Below are 15,388 nucleotides of genomic sequence, written 5' to 3'. Positions count from 1 at the left end.
GCAAGGGCACTGAGTGGGCATCTCGGGGGGGATCACCACACAAAACATCCGGTCTGACCTTTGCTAACGGATTAATTGACGACGGCATATCGAATAGCGGCTGAATTGTTTGGATGAAACTGAATTTATTGAACAACTGAAGGATTACACCGAGTTCTTATCTACCTTTAATATTTCTGCAGCTTCAGCTCGAGTCGCAGGAACTTCTTCTCATTTTGAATAGTTTTTTTCTAACGCCCTTTCTTTGTTTTTTCGCTCAAGTTTACACCGTTATTATCTTTCACAATGGTTGTGGGTAAGATGAAGTTCACTTTTCAGAAAAGGGTGAAGTTGGCCCAGGGTTTATGGATGCTGTCGTGGTTGGCGACGGTGGGTGGAGCGATTACCTTCACTTTAGGATGCTTCCTAAAGACTGAGCTACGAAGAAGGGGAGAGGTATCCATAAAACACTCATATTTGTGTTTTATTTTATTTTGTTTTTTGCTAATTTAATGCATCATGTACAATATTCTAAACATTTCATGCAGTCCCATCTATTATTCCTTTATTTATTTTATATTTTATTTGATTATTTATTGATTGAAAATGTGTTTTATTTTATTTTTGCTAACAATTAAATGCATTCTGTGTAATATTCTAAATATTTCATGCAATCACAATTATTATTCCCTAATTATTTATTTTGTTGATTGAAATATATTTTATTTTATTATTTATAGATTGAAAATATATTTTATTTATTTTATTTTATTGTTGATTGATTGAAATATATTTAATTTTATTTGATTATTTATTGATTGAAAATATGTTTTATTTATTTTATTTGATTATTTATTGATTAAATATATTTTATTTGATTATTTATTTTATTTATTGATTGAAATATATTTTATTTTATTTAATTAATAATTTACTGATGGAAAATAGATTTTATTTGATTTTTTATTGATTGAAAACAGATTTTATTGTATATTTATATTATTATATATTTTATTGAAAATGTATTTATTTTTATTTATTGATTGAAAATATATTTTATTTATTTTATTTTATATTACTATTTATTGATGGAAACTAGATTTTATTCATTTAATTTTATTATATATTGATTAAAATATATTTTATTTTATTATTTATTATTATTTATTGATTGAAATATATTCTATTTTATTTATCTATTTTAATATATTCTATTTTATTTATTATTAATTACTGATTGAAAATATATCTTATTTTATTATCTATTAATTGGAATTTATTTTATATTATTATTTATTGATTGAAAATATATTTTATTTGATTATTTATTGATTTAAATATATATATATATTTATTTATTTTAATATTTATTGATTATTATTATAATCAATTATGATTCTTATTATTATTGAAAATATGTTTTATATATTTTATTTTATTATTTATTAATTGAAATTTTTTAATTTTATTTTTGCTAATTTAATGCATCATATGCAATATTCTAACTTTTTCATGCAATCAAATTTATTATATCTGAACTTCATAAGTGGCATTGACATTGAATCTTTAGCTAATAATTCCACTTTAAGTTATTTAACTTTATTTAAGGGAGATATTGTTTTGTGTGAAACATATTTTGGGGGCCCTTATGGCGCACGGGTTATAGAATCTCTTTTGCAATTTGCCAAATATCTTGATAAAAGTATGTTAAAGGGGTAGTTCACCCAAAAAGGAAATTTCTGTCATCATTTACTCACCTACTCTTCTTAGTTTAATTTCTTTCTTTAGCTAAACAAACAAACAAACACACGCACGCACGCACAATATTTTGAAAATGCTGGTATGTTTATTTTGAGTAGTATTCTTTTCTACCATGGAAGTTGATTATTGCCAGCAAGTAGCATTCTTCAAAATATCTTATTTTGTGTATAACAGAAGAAAGTAACTCATACATGTTAATAGCCACATGAGGGAGAGTAAATAATGAGGTAAGAATTTAATTTTTGGGTGAACAGTCCCTTTAAGGGCTCAAACGTTTCACAAGTGTCTGGCAGGGATTAACCCATGTGAATATAAATATTATCTAAGCCAGTCATAATAGGCTTAAGGAGCTGTCCTTTACAAGTGAGCTCCTCCACAGTCTATGGGTCATAGAAACAATGGCATCTGTCTTAAGCAGGCCAAGTATGATTATGCTGCATAGATTTTCACACCAGTGATTTTATATTCACATATACATTACATCAGTTTGAAGATTTTTTTAAAAATCAGTACGGTCTTCATTATAATTGAATTAATGACTACTCAAATATGAGAAGGAAAATATTACACTCAAATATATATATATATATATATAGAGAGAGAGAGAGAGAGAGAGAGAGAGTTCATTTGCAAAAACCTCTAAATGCCATCTGAAATGTTCTCCTAAAATGACCATTTTTGTCAGCCTCCTATGTTTATGTTCAGTTATTTCACTTTAAAGGCAGTGTAAATAACTTATTTGTCACTATAAAAGTAAAATTACTGAGCCTACACACAGGAGTCAGAGAAAAATTCAAATTTTAGAAGAAAATATCTGATGGCATTTAGAGGTTTTAGCATCTAAACTCTTCATATATATATATATATATATATATATATATATATATATATATATATATATATATATATATATATATATATATATATATATATATATATATATATATTTAAAATATATAATAATATATATTATAAAATATATATATATATAAATATATAATATATAAATATATAATATATATAATATATATAAAATTTATTATAAAAAAAAATATATATATATATATTTTATAATAATTATAATAATTTTTTTTCTTTTTGCTGCTTGTTCAAACTACTTATTTGAAATGAGCTGAAAAACACAAATCTGGATTTTTTTTTGGGGAAAACTTAATTTACTTAACAAGTTTTATGTTCAATTCACTTAAATTTGTTGTGTTAACTTAATGGTTTTGTGTTGGTACAATGTAAATTGATGGTGTGTGGAACTGTAAATTTTTTTACAGTGTAAGCATACTAGAAATGAACATGATTTACACAAATATATATGCAGTGCTTGGCTAATCTGTTAATTAAAAAAAAAATAGCTTTAGATCCAGGATTATTACAGTAAAAAAAAAAACATAATATTATTTTGTTGAAAATAAATTCAATATTTAGTTTAGGTAGTTTAAGTGAAACAATAATGTAATGTCAAATGCATAAAGCAGGTATATAGAAATCTGATACAAGAAAATATATGCAAATATATACAAATATGACATACAAGTTTAGATTTGGATTTTCCTTATATAAACGCAAATAAAAAAGTAGTGGTTTCTAAATTTACTTTGACTTGTATTTCATTGCAAATGACAATACAACAAACATTATTTAATGTGTTCCTCATGATTTTTATAGTTTTTTTTTTTTTCAAAATAAACACGTTTTCCAAGTTTAGTTCTTGCAACACATTTCAAAAAGTTGTCACAGTAATTCATTTACCACTTTGTAATGTCGCCATTCCTTTTCACAACACTTAAAAGACATTTAGGGACTGCAGACACCAAGTGATGAAGTGTAATTTTGTTCCATTCTTACTGCAAACAAGACTTAGGGTCAGAAACAGTATAGGGTCTTCGTTGTCGCATTTTTTGCTTCAAAATGTGCCACAAAATCTCTATTGGACACAGGTCGGGACTGCAGACAGGCCAGTCAAACACCTGAATCTTCTCCTTCTGCAGCCAGGACTTGGTAATGTCTGCTTAGTGTGGTTTTGCATTGTCTTGTTGAAATATTCATGGGCATTCAGGAAATGAAGGCAGCATTTTGTGCTCCAAAATCTCTATGTTCTTTTCAGCATTAATGGTGCCATCACAGAAGTGCAAGTTACCTTTACCAAAGGCACTGACACAACCCCATACCATGACAGACAGACCCTTGATTTTGGACTTGTTGCTACTGTCTGGATGATTCTTTTCTTCTTTGGTCCGGAGCACACACTGTCTATTTTCCCCCCAAAATACCTGAAATACTGATTCATCTAACCACAGTAGATGTTTCCACTGTGTGAAGGTCCATCCCAGATGCCTCCGAGCCTAGAGAAGTCGACGGCGCTTCTGGACACTGTTAACATATGGCTTCCTTTTGGCGCTGTACAGTTTTTCACTGGCATTTAGGGATGAAACTACGTATTGTGGTACCTGACAAAGGTTCCAAAAGTAGTCCTGAGCCCATGTGGTGATCTAGCTTATAGATGAATGAGGATTTTTGATGCAGTGAGGGATCGGAGATCACGGTTGTTCAGCTTAAGCTTGGCCCTTGTCTTTACACACTGAAATTCCTCCAGACTCCTTGAATCTTTAAAAATGTTATGCACTATTGTAGGTGAAATATCCAAATGTCTTTCTCTTTTTTTGAGGAACATTGTTTTTAATCATTTCAATAACTTTCTCACGTATTTGTTGTCAAACTGGCGATCCTCGGCCCATCTTTGCTCCTAAAGGAATAGACCTTTCTTCGATGCTGCTTTTGTACCAAATCATAGTTAAAATCTGACCTGTTGACATCACCTGTGTCAAATAACATCATTATTTAACCAATTTACCTGTTCGCTAGCTCTAAACTGCTCCTGTCCCAACTGTTTTTGGAATGTGTTGCAGGTCAGAATGTACTGTAATGTGTATTTATATATACATTGATGACAGGAAAGGATGTATATTTACAAATGAAACGAAGTTGACCAGACAAAACATGAAATATTTTGTGTTCATATTGTCTGCAATGAAATACAAGTGAAAGTAAATTTGGAAATCACTACTTTCTTTTTTTATTGCCGTTTTCCATACTGTCATACTGATTTGGGGTTGAAAGTAATACAGCCTCAACTCAACAAGTTCACAAAGTCTCTCTGTTAATATAACAGACACATATTTTACTCCTATATTATTGCATTAACTGAAAGTTTTCTAGTATCCTTAAAAGCTGAAAATAATTGTCTAAATTAATTTTTACTACAGTATGTTATGTTGAAAGATCAACTCTCAAAACGTCAGCAACTCGATGTCTGACATTAACATCCTCCTTTCCTTCAGGTAATGGACAACACAGACATCCATTGTGTGCCCAACACCTTGATGATTGTGGGTCTGGCTTCGATGGGCGGCAATTATTTTGCCAGTCGAATCTGCCAGGATGCCCTGGATGCCGGGCGTTTCCCACGGTGGAAGACCTACATGAAGCCCTTTTTTGGCTGCTCCATTTTCTTCACCTCCCTCATGCTAATTTCAGTCATCCTGAGTTACATCATGAAGGGCAGCCTGGAGACCTCGCTGAAAATCGGCCTGAAAAACGGCATCCGCTTCTACAAGGACACCGATATCCCAGGCCGCTGCTTCCAGAAGCAGACCATCGACCGGCTTCAGATGGAGTTCCAGTGCTGCGGAAACACTGACTACAGGGATTGGTTCGAGGTGCAGTGGATCAGCAACCGCTACCTGGATTTCAGCTCTAAGGAAGTTAAGGAGTGAGTAAAAGCGAACGTTATTCAAAAGGATAGCTCACCCTGAAAATGAAAATTCTGCCATCCTGTACACTGTTAACAATTTTTGCAGACTTTACAGTAACTTACAGTACTGGCAACAGTTCGCCAGTAACTTACTGTAAATCAATTACAGCAAAAATACTGTATTTACATTTACAACACCATTTATCTTGGTGTATATGTACATACACATATAAATGAAAATGTGAATGTACACATATACTACTGTATAGTATTGTATATATTTACTGTAAAATATACAGTAATTTCCACAATGGAACTTTAAAATACAGTAACATACTGCATAACTGTCCAACAGTGAAATTTAGTTCACATAAGATAAATTACAGCAAAAGTACTGTATTTACATTTACAACACTATTTACCTTGTTGTGTATGTATTTACAGTATTGTATATCTTTACTGTAAAATATAGTCATTTTCACAATGCAACTTTAAAATACAGTAAGATACTGCATAACTGTCCTACAATAGAATTTAGTTAATAATACAGTTCAGTTCGCCAGTAACTTACTGTAAATCATTTACAGCAAAAGTACTGTATTTACATTTACAACAATATTTATCTTGTCGTGTATTTATTCACAGTATTGTATATCTTTACTGTAAAATTTACAGTCATTTCCACAAAGCAACTTTAAAATACAGTAACATACTGCAGAACTGTCCTACAGTAAAATTCAGTTCACATAAGATAAATTACAGCAAAAGTATTGTATTTACACTTACAACCTTATTTACCTTGTTGTGTATGTATTTAAAGTATTGTATATCTTTACTGTAAAATATAGACATTTTCACAATGCAAATTTAAAATACAGTAAGATATGGCTAACTATCCTACAGTAAAATTGAGTTCATATTACAATTCATTTTGCCAGTAAGTTACTGTAAATCAATTACAGCAAAAATACTGTATTCACATTTACAGCACCATTTATCTTGCTGTATATCTATTTACAGTATTGTATATCTTTACTGCAAAATATAGTAAGTTTCACAATGCAACTTTAAAATACAGTAAGATACTGGATAACTGTCCTACAATAAAATTTAGTTAATAATACAGTTCAGTTTGCCAGTAACTTACTGTAAATCATTTACAGCAAAAGTACTGTATTTACATTTACAACACTATTTACCTTGTTGTGTATGGATTTACAGTATTGTATATCTTTACTGTAATTATATACAGTTATTTCCACAAAGCAACTTTAAAATACATTAACATACTGCATAACTGTCCTGCAGTAAAATTCTGTTCATATTACAGTTATACTATGTAATTTACAGTGTATGAGGTTCTTCTTCTGTTAAATACAATAGAAGTTGTACTGAAAAATGTTGTAAAAAAGCAGGCATTGCCTTTCATGGTATTTTTAGTTTCTACTATTTATGTCAATTGCTGTTTTTCCCTCAACATTTTTCAGTATATTCAGTTTTCTGTTCAACAGAAGAAGAAAATCATACAGGTTTAGAAGAGAAGTAAATGATGACAGTATCATTTACTCAGAGGTTATCAAACCTGCTCCTGGAGATCCAGGCTGCATCCAAAATCTCCCCCATACCCATATATAGTGCACTATTTGAGGAAACAGCCATTTGTAGTGGTGTCTGAAACATGAACCAGAGATCAAGTCATCTTTACACAGCTGATTTAAAGCGGCCCTAAAGCGTGTCTATTTTTCCACTTCAAGTTTGGTTTCTGTGCCACCTTTGCTGTGTAAGGCGCTGTTCCCATATCATGTCTACAAGCGCATGGAAAGCGAGAGGCGTCGCTTCCTTCAGAATTTTCAATGCACTTTGCACTCGGGCTTCGTTGATGTTTGTCATTGCCAGGGGACCATTAACCGTTTTCTCAGAGGATGACAAACATTGCTGCAGCTCTGATACAAGTTTTCTTTATGGAGAAAATTAAAAGCACTGCAGTGTTTGGGTGTTCTGTATTTGTTTGAGGTAATTAGTCTACTGAAATGTGTATATTCCATAGAAAAGTATGAAGCTGATCGGCCAGTTCTGGTCATGTGACTCACATTCTGAAAAGTTGAGAAGTTGAGAAAAGTTTTCAACTAGGTAAATACAAGAAATAACAAGGAAATAATGAACTTGCACGCACAAAAGACACGATATGTGAACAGCCCCTAAAGATGCATTTCCTTACCACTGGAAAACCTGTAACGCTAACTTGGCCACGTGAAGCACATCTGTGGCTTTTACACATAGTGGCTTTTCCTGCTATAAAGGCAGTGTTAGCATTAGCCGGTATACTTTTAAGGCTAATCATTTCAGGCTTGCCTTCAATAGGCTTTGACTCAACTGCTAGAATACCCTAATGCACCAAATTAATTCGCTTTTATTGCAAGATGAGCATCCACAGTGGAGTCCTATGTAGGTTTGTATATATTTATAATTATTTAATTGTTAAATTGACATTTGTATAGATGACAGTAATTAAAATACTTTGCTTCATTAATATTAAATAGTTCTTTTGACAATCCGCTTGTGTTAAATTATCACTATCACTTTGTCTGACCATGAAGTTTAAAATCTAATTCATCTGAGGAATTTATTAACCAGCAAAACACAAACAAAATGGCATCCCTTCATCCCTTCACTCCCTCCTTTACATGGGATATATTAGTGGACTAATGTAGGGAAAAGTGCATGCGGGTAAAGGAGAAGATTTCGGATGAAGCCCAGGTCTTTATAATCCCTGTTTATGGGATTAACCTGGATGTGTTTTTAGTGATCCTTTTACAAGTGATCAGACAAGATGCATTACATTACTATTAACATGCATTCATTCTACTGAGTACCTTACGTCATATACTCAGCATCACGTTCACTGCAGCACTCAGTGTGAAGCACAAGTACTACTGAATAAAGGAAAGTGAATGAAAACAATGTTGATGCAACTATGATGAGTTTTCTTGGAGCTTTGGTATGATCACAGTTGAGCCATTGAAGTCCCATGAAATGTTTTGACAATTTTTTTGGTTCCTTTTTTGGACCTTAAATGTCTCAGGACCCTTGCTGTCTATGGAGGATGAGAGAGCTCCTGGATTTCATCTAAAATATCTTCATTTGTATTTTAAAGAAAGACAAATATCTCAGGGGATTGAAATGACAAGGTGGAGTGATTAATAACAGAATTGTCCATTTTGGATAAACTAACCATTTGTCAAGTAGTCACTTTTGCTCAATACAGTGCAAATGGTATAAAGTAGGTTTATAAAGAAAATTGAAAAATCTGAAATGATTTCATCAGCATCAAACAACTTTAGTTTCTTAGGCACATTCAGTTTCGGAGAATGCTGCTTGTTGCTCTAGTTAGCTCAATCACCCGCTTTGAATGTTATTACTCAATTAAATGGGAATTATCAGTGGTTATCAGCTGATAGATGTGGGCCAGTGGGGGCCTTCTGCACCTACTAGTAGGCTAAAAAGGCTGTTATCATCCATCCACATGGTTAATCAGCTATACTAATAGAGAAGACTCCAGATCCAGATCTGTTTACAGTACTGTGATGGTTGGGTTTAGGGTTAAACATTAATAGAATACAATAATTGGGAAATTTAATAAATAATATAAATAATTTTTATTAACTTCCGACCGCAGCTGTATGTGATCTAAAGCTGATTAACCATGTGGATGGATGATAACAGCCTTCTGAACCTACTAGTAGGCGAAGAAGGCCCCTACTGGCCCATATCTAGTAGCTGATAACCACTGATAACGCCCATTCAATCGAGTGATAACATTTGAATCGGCTGGCTCAATGATGATTCAGTTCAGTTGCATATATGAATGTCTTTGTTAAAGGATGTGATTCACTGAAGACTTGCATGCTAACTCTAATGACCTGCATGCTGAATCTGCTTAAATATAACAACATTAATAAAGCTGAAATAAAGATAAACTTATAAGCAACATTCATTCATTCATTCATTTTATTTTTTAACTTAGTCCCTTTATTAATCTGGGGTCGCCACAGCGGAATGAACCGCCAACTTATCCAGCATATGTTTTACACAGTGGATGCCCTTCCAGCTGCAACCCAGTACTAGGAAACACCCATACACACTCATTCACATACACTACGGGCAATTTAGCCTACCCAATTCACCTGTACTACATGTCTTTGGACTGTGGGGGAAACCGGAGCACCCGGAGGAAACCCACGCGAACGCAGGGAGAACATGCAAACTCCACACAGAAACGCCAACTGACCCAGCCGAGGCTTGAACCAGCGACCTTCTTGCTGTGAGGCAACAGCACTACCTACTGCGCCAGCTTATAAGCAACAGTTTAGAGTAATATCTTAAAGGGATAGTTCACACAAAAATGAAAATGTACTCAGTTTACTCACCCTCATATGGTTCCAAACCTTTATGGGTTTCTTTATCCTGTTGAACACTAAAGCAGATATTTTGAAGAATGCTGAAAACCTGTAACCATAGTAGGAAAAACAAACACTATGGTTGGCAATGGTTACAGGTTTCCAGCATTCTTCAAATTATCTTTTGTTTTCGAAAGAACTCAAACAGGCTTAAAACAAGTGGAGGGAAAGTGAATGAATTTTCATTTTTGCTGTTATTGTTTATGAAAGGCCATTATAAATGTGTCATGAATATTTTTCTGATTAAGTTTTCAGTGGAATAAACTTTATTTATCATTAAAATGTGTCATTAAAAGTGTCGTTATGCTGTAAAATCTTTTTTAACAGCATCATTAATATTTAATGACATTTTAATTACAAATTCGGCTTGTTCTACTGTAGTTGAGGTGAAACAAAATATTAATTACAGTGGTATACAATTCATGACATATATACACTCACTGGCCACTTTATTAGGTACACCAGTCTGAGATGATTCGCTCTTTATGACATGGCGCGTTCCTCTGCTGAAAGTAGCCAACTGTGGTCCTAAAGGGATGGACATAGTCAGCAACAATATTCAGCTAGGCTGTGGCATTGACATGATGCTCAATTGGTACTAATAGGCCTAAAATGTGCCAAGAATATACACCATTACACCATCACCACCAGCCTAAATTGTTAATACAAGGCAGGATGGATCCATGCTTTCATGTTGTTGACGCCAAATTCTGACCCTACCATCCGAATGTCGCAGCAGAAATCGAGACTCATCAGACCAGGCAACATTTCTCCAATCTTCTATTGTCCAAATTTTGGTGAGACTGTGTGAATTGTAGGCTCAGTTTCCTGTTCTTAGCTGACAGGAGCAGCAGTCTGGCCATTCTCCTCTGACCTCTGGCATCAACAAGGGCATTTGTGCCCACAGAACTGTCGCTCACTGGATATTTCTTCTTTTTCTGACCATTCTCTGTAAACCCTAGAGAAGGTTGTGCATGAAAATCCCAGTAGATCAGCAGTTTCTGAAATACTCAGACCAGCCCGGCTGGCACCAACAACCATGCCACGTTCAAAGTCACTTAAATCCCCTTTGCTTCCCCATTCTGATGCTCGGTTTGAACTGCAGCAGATCGTCTTAACCATGTCTGCATGCCTAAATGCATTGAGTTGCTGTCATGTGATTGGTTGATTAGAAATTTGCGTTAAAGAGCAGTTGGACAGGTGTACCTAATAAAGTGGCCGGTGAGTGTAATGCTTCATTACAATCATGTTTATGACAGATTTATGACTAGTTTTGTTGTTTTGGTAATGTCAAGTTTTCATGACAAAGACAAAAACAGGTTGTGATATATATGTTTAAGGGTGAACTATTCCTTTAACAGTTCCCTTTAACACTCCTTTTGTCTCCATGCTCAATCCTCCAGCCGTATTAGGAGCAATGTGGACGGCCGCTATTTGGTGGACGGTGTGCCCTTCAGCTGCTGTAACCCCAGCTCTCCCAGACCCTGCATCCAGTACAAAATCACCAACGACTCTGCCCACTACAACTACGAGCACGAGACGGAGGAGCTCAACCTCTTCATCCACGGCTGCAGGGAAGCTCTGGTCAACTACTTCATGGGGCTGATGAACACCATCGGCGCTGTCGTTCTGTCCGTCTTTCTCATTCAGGTATGACATTATAAACACTTTGAAAAAAATGATAATGCCCAAAAACAGTATAAACAGTATATACAATATATACGGGCAGTTAGAATTATTAGCCCCCCTTTTTAATTTTAGTTTCTTTTTTAAATATTTCCCAAATTATGTTTAACAGAGCAAGGAAATTTTCACAGTATGTCTGATAATATTTTTTCTTCTGGAGAAAGTCTTATTTGTTTTATTTCGGCTAGAATAAAAGTAGTTTAATTGTTTAAACACCTTTTTACGGTCAAAATTATTAACCCCTTTAAGCTGTATATTTTTTCTATAATCTACAGAACAAACCATCATTATACAATAACTTGCCTAATTACCCTAACCTAGGGTGCGTTTCCCAAACAAGATGTAACTTACAGCTGAATCATCATAGTACGATGCATCGTTTGGGAAAAGAAAGATGTAGTGACGAGTGTTTCCCAAAACCCATAGTTTCTCTGTCGCAGATCCATCGTTTGAACCACCTTAGTTATAACGTAAAACGCCCATAATGATGCTCTAAACTGGAGTAGCTGGAGTAACAACTTCTTTAGAGAAGAACCCCATAATTTCTTTGTGCAAATTATATTGTTTTACACGCACACACATTTAAAAATAATCTAATATTAGTTTTGCTAAAAACATGCACTCGCTTTCCATATTAATTGAAATATATGTAAATGGCACATATAGGGCCTGTGTTTCCTTTACAAATATTATTGAGAACATTAAATATTCTATTATAAAACATAAAATCACTCACAAAGGCCAACACTTATTCTAATATCATATATAAATCATATAAATAAATATATAATGAGGCTATTTATTAAAAAAATTAATTTTATATTTATTAGTAAATAAAAAAATCCTACTTTAATGATAATATTAATAATATTAATCATGATGATGATGATGATGATGATGATTATTATTATTAAGTAGGATATTGTTTATTTATTTATATATTTTTTCTTGAAATGTTTACTTTTACATTTTGACACATGTAAACCACTGCAGAAATGTTTTAACCAACAGCCCCATGTCATCTACAGTACAGATACTTAATAAATCACCCACTATAAATGAAAAGCATTAACGTATGCTGTGTTTTTTGTTTTCACAAGCTTTGGAGACGTAACATAAATTCTGCTTTTAAATAGTAGCTCACCTATAACTTTCGTCATGAGGCTGTGTTCCAAATGACATCAATGTTTTCAAAGTGCACTTGGAAGGGAGCGCAATTGTAAACATGAAGAGAGCTAAAACGGAACTGAAAAATACTTTGAAAGCAAATTAAACCTAAAAGAGATGACTTTAATGCTTTTTATTTTTAATCATTCTAAGTTTAAATGTTAGAAGATTCTAAATGAATAGAACACAGCCAGGAACTATGTTTCTAACTACAGCTCCAGAGGTGAAGTTGCAAGTGCACAAGTTTGCGACACAGTTTGCGAATGTTCGTTGGAACAACGGATTTGGAAAACAGCAAATCAACAAACTATGTTTGTAACAACGCAACTTGCGTCCTTAGTTGGCTAACGATGGTTTTGGGAATTGTACACCGCCTAGTAAACCTAATGAACCCGGTTAAGTCTTTAAATGTCACTTTACGCTGTATAGAAGTGTCTTGAAAAATATCTAGTCAAATGTTATTTACTGTCATCATGACAAAGATAAAATAAATCAGTTATTAGAAATGAGTTATTAAAACTATTATGTTTAGAAATGTGTTGATAAAATCTGCTCTCCGTTAAACAGAAATTGGGGAAAATAAACAAGGGGGGCTAATAATTCAGGGGGACTAATAATTCTGACTTCAAGTGTACATACTGTATAAATATGAAAAATAACAGAGTAATAGTATTCACTCAAAAAGATGTTTGCTGCTTGTTCAAAATACGTGAGGACATGAGTTTTTTTACACAATTCTTGAGTTTTTTTGGGACAGCTTAATTGTCTATGTTCAATCCACTTAATTTTGTAAAAATTAATAAGTTTACTTAATTCCTTAATGTGGGTGACGCAATGGTGCAGTAGGTAGTGCTGTCGCCTCACAGCAAGAAGGTCACTGGTTCGAGCCTCTGCTGGGTCGGTTGGCGTTTCTGCGCGGAGTTTGCATGTTCTCCCCGCGTTCGCATGGGTTTCCTCCGGGTGCTCCGGTTTCCCCCGCAGTCCAAAGACATGCGCTATAGGTGAATTGGGTAGGCTAAATTGTCCTTAGGGTATGAGTGTGAGTGAGTGTGTATGGATGTTTCCCAGCGATGGGTTGTGGCTGGAAGGGCATCCGCTGCGTAAAACATGTTCTAGATAAGTTGGCGGTTCATTCCGCTGTGGCGACCCCGGATTAATAAAGGGACTTAACCGAAAAGAAAATGAATGAATGAATGAATTTCTTAATATATTGTCCAAACACAAAACAAATGTGTGGAACCCAGTAACTGTGTTTTATAACAGTAAATAACCATACAAATAAAAGGAAAGAAGTAAAGAAACATTGAGGGTTTTACACAATACTAATTGAACATATAAAATTCATTCATTCGAATCTGTGTAAACCCATCACTGGGAAACATCCACACACACATTTATTCACACTCGTACACTACGGCCAATTTAGTTTATTCAATTCACCTATACCACATGTTTTTGGACTTGTGGGGGAAAGTGGAGCCCCCAGAGGAAACCCACACCAACACAGGAAGAACATGCAAACTCCATACAGAAATGCCAACTGACCCAGCCAGGGCTCGAACCTTCTTGCTGTGAGGCGATCATGCCACCCACTGCGCCACTGTGCTGCCCTTTTCAAACAGTTAGAAAACAATATTTGTCGGGCATTTAGGGTTGAAACAGTATTTATTACAGTGTAAGATTGGTTATTTTATGGATGAGGCCTTGGGTGATTTCATTCTCACAGTATTATGTGTATATGTACACACATTTTCCCTATTTAGTTTCAGATAGTATATTATATATTAGGTATAAAGTATATTTACTTGTACTAACCAGCAATATCTACCCATTCTCTCACGCAACATCCCTTAAATCTTCATCCAGTGCTCGGTGTTGTCCAGCGTGCGCCTCCTGCAAACATCCATGGAGGCTGTAGCCGGACAAGAGAACGTGGAGATCGACACCGAAGGCTACTTGCTGGAGAAAGCCTTGAAGGAGACCATCATGGAGTACGTGGATCCTGTGATGAAGCTCCTTTTGCTGAATCAAGTCGGATCTTCTGAGGCTAAAGCAGAAGCAGGAGCCGCAACCAGCTAAAACCATCTTCATCCCACATCTGAAACCTTTCCAGCTGGAGGCTGAGAGTGCTGACAAATCATCATCAATCCAATCATTTATCTATTGGTATTTTTATATCTATATTCGATGATTGAATTGTCATAATTAGGGTAACAAATGGTAACACTTTGCTTGAATGGGGCGTTCATAAGACTGTAATGAAACCTTTATGATCATGATATGACACAAGTTAATGAGATGCATGCTTATGACAACTGTTATTAAGTGTTATTAAGCTCAATTTTGTCATTTTAAATGCAAAGATGACATTGTTTGCTATGACAACTCGACATATACATCACGTTTTTGCCATACTGTAAAAAATTACATGACAGAAAGTCATGCCAACAAATGTTTTTAAGTTACTTCAACATATTTTAATGAGTTAATCGGGTTTCAGTTAAACATTTTAGTTATAACTGATTCAAGTTAATATGTTTAGTCAGTTTTAAGTTGAGAAAAGCTCATTTGA

The 15,388-nt window shown here is 34.2% G+C and overlaps 1 protein-coding gene across 1 annotated transcript; it reads left to right on the top strand.

The window, feature by feature from the left end:
- Positions 1-285: 285 nt before the first annotated feature.
- Positions 286-14,895, top strand: rom1a (retinal outer segment membrane protein 1a). The gene is made up of 4 exons (XM_056457099.1): positions 286-435; positions 5,094-5,524; positions 11,367-11,613; positions 14,683-14,895. The coding sequence occupies exons 1-4, from the start codon at positions 286-288 to the stop codon at positions 14,893-14,895; spliced, it is 1,041 nt and encodes a 346-aa protein (XP_056313074.1).
- Positions 14,896-15,388: the final 493 nt, after the last annotated feature.

This window comes from Danio aesculapii, chromosome 5, assembly GCF_903798145.1.
Source record: "Danio aesculapii chromosome 5, fDanAes4.1, whole genome shotgun sequence".
NCBI lineage: Eukaryota > Metazoa > Chordata > Actinopteri > Cypriniformes > Danionidae > Danio > Danio aesculapii.
This window is presented reverse-complemented; position numbering and strand designations above follow the sequence as displayed.